At 39.7% G+C, this 7,827-nt stretch overlaps 1 protein-coding gene across 1 annotated transcript in view; it reads left to right on the top strand.

The window, feature by feature from the left end:
• UBXN2A (UBX domain protein 2A) overlaps positions 1–5,956 on the top strand; it is a 19,055-nt gene extending 13,099 nt beyond the window's left edge. Inside the window, 3 exon segments of the mRNA XM_085320369.1 lie at positions 1,147–1,311; positions 4,123–4,300; positions 4,302–5,956. Coding sequence (XP_085176495.1) covers positions 1,147–1,311; positions 4,123–4,300; positions 4,302–4,412 — 454 coding nt within the window. The 3' untranslated portion in view covers positions 4,413–5,956.
• The last annotated feature ends 1,871 nt before the right edge of the window (positions 5,957–7,827 follow it).

Below are 7,827 nucleotides of genomic sequence, written 5' to 3'. Positions count from 1 at the left end.
TTTTTTTTTTTTTTTTTTTTTTTTTTTTTTTTTTTAATGAAAAAGTGGCTGTGTTTTTTCTGCTTTATGATTAAACTAGGAAACCTACAGGAACACAAGGGTATAATACTGGGGTTTGTTTGTGAAGCAGATGTAATAGTTTTAAGAACTGTTATTCAGTGGCCATTTGTTAATGATTCCTCACTCAGGAAGTGACAATGGATAATTTTCGGTGCAAAGAGAAAASTTTCCCTGAAACCACTGTGAAGCACTCATACAGTCAGTGACCATGACTGAGCTGAGAGAAGAAATGGCAACTCCTTGCATCACTGCTATTGTTTTGCAAGCAAACATCTGGTTATACTTATGTATGCAGTGGATATGCCCTTTAGATCAGGCCTTGTTGATAACTTAAATAGTACTTGCCAAACAAGCTCAGTCCTGAAGTGTTAAGCTTTAGACATCTCTTCAGAATCAAAATTTTCACCAGTAAATATCCCTAGGTTTCCACTCCCCCCCGCCTCCCCAAAAGACCATGCACTTGAACTGAGGTCCCTGTATTCTATCAAGTCTTTTTGTGGATGCTATGGGAGACTCAGCTCTCAGAAGTGTCTTGGAAACCAAAATCCAAGTGCTGTGTACATCAGCCTGCGTTTTCCTATTAAGTCAGATARATAATAACCCTAAACTGAAATAGGTGATGCTGGGGTCTAAATCAAGGCTAGCAACATTCAGTTAGATTAAATTACGCTAATGAGTTACAGTGAAAATTAACATTGAGTATGCAAATTTGATAAACACCTGAAAGTTTAACCTGTGTGATTTGAGTACAAAAGATGAATGAAGAATTGTCAAACCCTTTCACTTCTTGTGTGTTTGTATTTAATCCATAGGTATTTTTCCCCCTCACCTTGTGAAAGTATTTTCCATGAACAAAGTGAAATTCTTTAGCATGTTATAGTCTTCAAAAGAAAACGTTGACATGTAAAAATTATGGTAAAAAATCCAACATCCATGTTAACATTCCTAGACTTGTTTAAAAAAAAAAAAAAAGTTATCAATACACCCTGACTCAGGGTAGAAACCTCCAGAAACAGAGGTGTGAATRGAGGTTCAAGCTTACAGGTGACCTCAGAAGGCATAACCTTATCTGGCTTTTCTTCTCAGTGCAACTCCAAGGATAATTTCTAAAGTCAGAGATGATCATCAAGAAGCTGACAACAAAAGACCTCTTCCTTTAGTACCCTTAAATGATTTGGAGCCTATMACTAGCATCCAGATCTGGTTAGCTGATGGGAAAAGGATTGTTCAGAAATTCAATGTTTCTCACAGGTAAGATTTATTTTAACACTGTCCTGTGTATTTGCATCAGAACTATTTATCCTAGGAGTGTATGCCTAATAGGTCTCTAAATTCTGTGAGTAATAATTACCCCCCCCATTTCACTTAGAGCTGAACAGCTATTCAATGTTATCTAGAGTATTTCCTCTGAATTTTTTTGAGAAACTTATCAATTTTTAGTTGACAAGAGGGGAGTGTAAGAGGAATATGGAGTGACATTAACTAGTTACTACATAACTGTAGTTAAATATCTGCCCAGGAAATTTTAGGGCTACTTTGGAGCTTACTACAAGTTAAGGTATATATATTACTTATTACTGGAGGAGGCAGTTCAGCAGAATTCTTACACAGCTTTCAGGATGACAGATATCAAATATCTCACAAAATGACTACATCTAGAGCAAATCACACACACGAAAAAAAGCAAGCTAGTCATCAAGTGCAGACTGTGCCACAGATGTTGAGTTAGCAAATCCACTTGTATCCCTTCCAGCGTGCAAAGAGAGCTGGAGGATGTGACTTAATTTGAGCCTTTGAGCCAAAGGAACCTCCAAGGAGTGACAGAGTCAGTCCATAAAGCCAGAAAGTGTCAGCATAGCATGTGTGCCACAACTTTGAGAAGATGGGATTAACTATTTAAATTTGTAGAACTACTGTCTTTAAAGACCGTTCTCAAATTTGTAATCTGCTGCCCTAGTACTGCACAGTCACATAATACTGAGATAGCATGTTGCCTGTGCTGCTTTCTGAATCAATTTAAAGTGGTTATAGGTTTAACACAATTTAGGCTGCTGTTAGGATAAACTGGGTATGGCTTTATGTCTGGTCTGAAGGAAAGCTTAGGAATTGCAGGCTAATGATTGTAACTTTTTTCCTTAAATAGTACTACTTTGTTACTGTTATCTCTAGMGGCCTGAGGTATGAAGTGAAACACTGTTGTGATGTACTGTTGAAGGGTCAGTTGCTATTTTGATTATAAATCCATAAGTGGAGGCCTTGCTACCCTCATTATTCCCAGTTTGCTTTTGTCTTTATGGTAAATAATAGTACGAACAGCTGTTAAGTGCTCTTGGAGAAAATAAAGTCTGACATAAGTTGCCTTGCTGCTGTGATGCTCTTTTTAGAGAAAGCTTACAATGAATATTCCATGATAACTTATATTCTYGCCACATGGCCATCATGTTTTTGGGATGTGTGTAGCATGTGTCTACAGACTAATAAGAAATAGGGGGAAAATCCTTATAGAGTATAGAACCCTAAGCATTATGATTGCAAGTATGGCAGTAATACTTGCAATCATAATAGAATACTCCCCCTTTCCAAGGGAGGAGCAAAAAACAGTCAATTATTTGTAAGCCAAAYTATAGCCTGTGGTGTATATATACTGCAGTGCCTGGGCAAAGGGCAAAATGATTATTTTTACCATTTTGCAGGTGGAATTTGTATATTCTGCAGTAATTCATATTTTGGATAGATGTAATACTGAAAGAAAGCATGGAAGCRAAAGTGCAGGTAGCATTGCAATACTGCAGTATGAGGAACTGAGGAGATCACCAGAGTGAAACTACTAGCAGAGCCCTTCTGTAGGGACAGTGCATATGCAGCTAGGTCCCAAATCCAGTGCTGTCCCTTCTTGAGCACTTGCCAGRTTACTGTGACCTTGGTGCATGGGATATGGAACCTAGAAAGGGACTTGATCATCCTAAAGTGGATATCTTAAGGCTAATCAGCTGAATTTCTCTTTGAACTTGATGAGCTGTGACATCTGCAGGTAGACACATCTATGCATAAGTGCCTAAGAAAAAATTAGATCCTGCTCCAGTTATTTCAGTCAGTACATTCCTAAGACCAAGTACTGTTTCTTGATTGAGGTCTGTATGCACAGGAATTAGACACTGACTGTATCTGTCCTACTGAGTGTGGCCAAGGCATATGAACTCAGTCATCTGTGCTGCTAAATTGTTAGAACAGCCTTCAGCCAGGCCACCTAGCATTCTCCCGAGCAATACTCAAACTCAATTCAGGAGTTAGGCCAGCTCATGGACTATTCCTTGTAGGCAGTAAACCCTGGGAGCTAACTGACTCGCGGTGGGGAGGAAGGATGAATTTAAAAATTTGCCTCTGGCCAGACTCTGGCAGTTGGCCTCAGGGCCAGAAAATGGGCATGGACACTTTTTCGTTTACTGGTATGGATGGTATGGATGTATTCAGTCATCTTCAATCAGATTGGTCAATCCTGACTCTTCCTTGTTACTACAAAATCGATCTTGCTCATTGTCCCAAGGTTCTTCGGAGATTCAGGCTGGCTATTAAGGGGTAATGAATTCACTGCTGCTCCTGCTTCAGTAGGAGGAGACTATATTTAGACTTAATATTTGGTAAAGTTTTGCAAACCTTTTTTTTTTTAATTTCTATTATATTGCTACTACATAAACTACACACTAGAGACTTGCTTATTCTAGCTCATGGTTAAAGAGACCTCAGATAAGAGCTCTGCCAGCTGTTAAAATGTGGGGGCTTGTATAACTACCGTGTGAGCCCCAGTTAAACATCTGGGTGCCTGGAGCAAAATGCATTCATCTTTTCCCCTTGGGATCACCCCAAGAACATGTGAACCTCTCGAGTGGTTCAGCACTTCAGGATATCCCTTCTCTATTCCTCCACGTCTATCTCCTCAGAGGTTTATTGGAAGTCTGGGCCGTCAGCTGCTGTGTGAATAAGTGTCTCATTGTGTTCTTGAGGCAGCTCTGTCTGTTGTGTGTATGTTCTRCTTAATGACAAATTGTCTTTTTCTCTTCTCAGAATAAGCCATGTCAGAGACTTCATAGCAAAATGTCAAGGATCAGAGGGAAGGGTTCCCTTTACACTGACTACTTCTCTGCCCTTTCAAGAGCTGCGGGATGAGACGCTCACACTAGAGGAAGCAAAGCTGCAAAATGCTGTTGTTGTTCAGAGACTTCGGAAAACGACTGAGCCTTTCAGACACTCGTAGTGGAAAAGCACCTGAGAGTGACTGTAAAACTGCTGCTACATCTAAAGGATATCTCAAGAATGTGCAAAACAACACAGTCAAAAGCTTGGGGACAAATTAGATTTTTAACTGGCCAAAAGCTATACAGACAGAACTAGACAAAACCAAAAATGTAACCAGCAATATCTGGATGCACTATGATCCTCACATAGCTGCACTCTTAGCAAAAAGTGTGCTATGCTTTAATCTGCTATAATAGAAGTATTTTCTACTCATTTCTGTGGTCAGAGACTGGCTATAATGTAGCAGAGGTAACTGAATAACAGGGTCCTCCTCTGAATTTCCATARGTAGAAAGCTTTGCTAGCCTATTCTTTAAGGGGTGTCTAGGTGAAAYGGTACTACTGTAAGACTTTACTACTACTAATAGCACCTTGTAAGGAAAACTATTTATTTTTGCACTTTGGACTGAAATGAAACTTAAACTGGCTGTTTTTACTTATTTTTCAGTGTAAGCTGCTTCAGTTTGCATTCTTACAGTATTGTTTAGGCAACAGATGCTGCAGGGAAGCTCACTTTTGAACTCTTAAGTAAATTGAAAATGTTCTTCAATATCTGTATCTTTAAGATTTTAACTTGTGCAATGTGAATGTTCCATCAAGTTTTCACATGGTAGGTGCATGTGTGAGAAGACAGAAATGAGATAGTCTGGTGCATGCTGCATATAAAGTGCCTCAAAGTAAGGCACTGTTATTACTAATGGTTGAAGTGGTTTCTGCCTCTCTTACATTCTGCCACAGGTGTCTTACAGGGTGATGTTAAACTACCTAATTCACTAGAAAGAATAGAGATCTACTGTTAACCTTTTCTCATGTAAACTTCAGTTTTTCTGGGGTTTAAAGGAGTAGTGGCTTAGAGGAATACACTTGTTTCTGTATTATATATCCATTTCTATCTTGAACCAACCAGCTGTGGGGGGCATGTGCTTGTGTTTCGGAGATGTTTAAAATCCTTTTTAGAAAGTCAAGGTTTCTCCCTCCATATCACCCCTTCTCTTCATCCAAGTCTTATTTCACCATTCATGGTTTTTGGGGTGTAGGATTTGGAGCCAACCACTCTATATTTTGCTGGAGGAGAAATCAACATAAGGACTAAATATCCTAAGTATTGTACTTGCTATACAGTTGGCAAGAAAAGCTAAGTAGCACATGGGTTTGTGAATGGAACTGGAGTTTCTGGATAGGACTATCTGGGGGCTTCAATGAACGGTAACTATGCTACCTACACAAACGGATAATTGTCAGAGTTGTCATACTTCTCTGTATGTCTAACTGAAGGATGTTTTGGGGGCTTCTTGGTTTARTTTTAAATAGAAGGTGACTTACTGGAGTGTCTTGAATTCTTTCTAAAAATCCTGTTGTTTCAAATGAGACATGCACTGATTTTATTCATAGGGTTGTAAAACTGTATTTTGCTTCAGCATCTCTCCTAGTCCATATTAGGGCAATTAATGAGAGTCAACTGCACAAATATCTATTCAGTGTATTCAAAAAGCAAATCTCTGAAAAGTTTGCAGTTCTTAACAGRTATATTTTATAGCAGTGAAAACAGTTGCTGTGTCATTCAGCTCTATGTAGCAAATAACACTAAATTTTGCTTGCTCTTACACTGACTCCTCTGTTATGTGAAAAGCCTACTAGATTTCTAGTAGTAGAACCATGGGGGCAGTCAAATACACTAGTAAAACTGAGGAGACAAATCATGTAGAGATGCAGCTCCTCTTAGCTTGCAGAGCTTCCTGAACAGTGAATCTGATTTGTTTTAATGTAAAACTAAGTATGGGAGACTAAGTATGGGAGAACCTCACTTCTTGATCATATAAGYTTAACACTTTTATCCAGAAGGTGCATGAAACCTCAAAGTAGCAGTATACTACTMCCACATGTGCCAACATAGGAATTCAGTGGAAAAAAAAATGTCAAATTCATTGAAATTGGGGGTGGCAGGGGAGGGAATCTGGTTTTAAGGTAGATAAAGCAATTTTGGTTGTTATCACAGGTCATGTTTTTGGAAAGGAGTAGTTAAGTGTTTAATATTCCAACCTTCATTCATGTCTACCACTAGTATTTAAAAGACTGGACAGCTTGATTCTATTTAGCTACATAATGTGCTTTACTATACTTGACTGTTTACAGCTGCAACTTTTGTAGACTTGTGTGTGTTGCAGGTCTGAAAGTGTCATGTAAGTGGAATGATCTTAACTGTAATACAAAATGAGATCAAAAAGTCAAACTGCCTAATCCCATGTTAGATTAGAAAGTGCAATTTAAAAAAAGTAACAAGCTGATTAGATAACTTATTTTCTAATTTGGAGAAAAACATAGATGAGCCCTGTACTCTTTCCAAACAGCTAGCTGTTTTTTTGGTCGACTAGTAAAGGCTGATTACCTGGCTATAGTGTCCAAACAGTCTAATMTGTTGCTCAGTGCTGTAGACAGCTATTGTGCATTGGTCAAACACCATTAAAACCAGCTTAATTAATGCTGAAGTCTGTGAAGCACACGTTACCAGTTAATCATTGTTTCTTCACAAGTCATAGCTGTTTTTGCATTTAAGTAAATTCAGTGCCTTAACATAATTTACAGCAAAAATGAAATAGCCTATTAAAGAAAAAGGAAGAAAATGTTTTCCCTAATGCAGAAACATATGCAAATGTAAGAAACTGATTTTAAACATGTTGTATATGTTGYGTGGAAAAAAGGGAGAACCTTAATCTTGATTTTGAATGTTTCCTGTTTTGAAATTAAACGTGCTCAATTTGTTTAGCTTAACATTTTAGAAGAAATTATGTTTTTAGACTGACTCACCTTCACCTCTGCTTCTAAATCCACTTATCATGGCCTTTAGRACCCCTTATAGCCTAAAAGTTTCAGTAGGTTTTTAAATAAGACCTGTTAAAGCCACAGTTTCAGCTTTGCATTGGAGGTCTGTTAAAAAATAATAATAATAAATAAACAACCAGAAGCAAGCAAAAAAAAAAGCAGCTGTGATGTCATGCTAGAATTAGAATTTTTTCAGGCCGTGTCAGATCTGGTGAACTTGTTAAAATGCTTCTTGTCAAGTAAGGCCAGGCCGCGGAGGGTTTGGGTATGAGTATTGTAACGGCTTATTGGCAGTGGCCGCCAATAACACTGGCATCGCCGGGCTGATAAACGCCTATAAATCAATAATAACAATAAAACCGCAGAGCTTCTCTGCTCGAGAGGCCGCGGCGCCTCGCCGCCCCCTCAGGGCGAGGCGGGAAGGGCGGCGGCGGCGGCGCCCGGCGCTGTGGCAGGCGGCGCGGCCGTTGCCTGCGGCGTCGACGCTCTGCCTCAAGCACCAGAAAACCCGTTTTTTACCTCAGGAGCGAGGGCGGCGGGGCTACTCCCTGCAGGGGGGGCCGGCATGGCGGGCGGGGAGGGGGGAGTCATCCCTGCCGCCGCCGCGGTGCCCGCTCCCGAGCCTGGCGGCAGCGATAGCGCCGTCGCCCCTCAG

The sequence above is a fragment of the Rhea americana genome, unplaced genomic scaffold (genome assembly GCF_003343005.1).
Source record: "Rhea americana isolate MKP2758 unplaced genomic scaffold, rheAme1 scaffold_63, whole genome shotgun sequence".
NCBI lineage: Eukaryota > Metazoa > Chordata > Aves > Rheiformes > Rheidae > Rhea > Rhea americana.
Note: the sequence above shows the minus strand (reverse complement) of the source record. Positions and strands in the feature narration are given on the sequence as shown.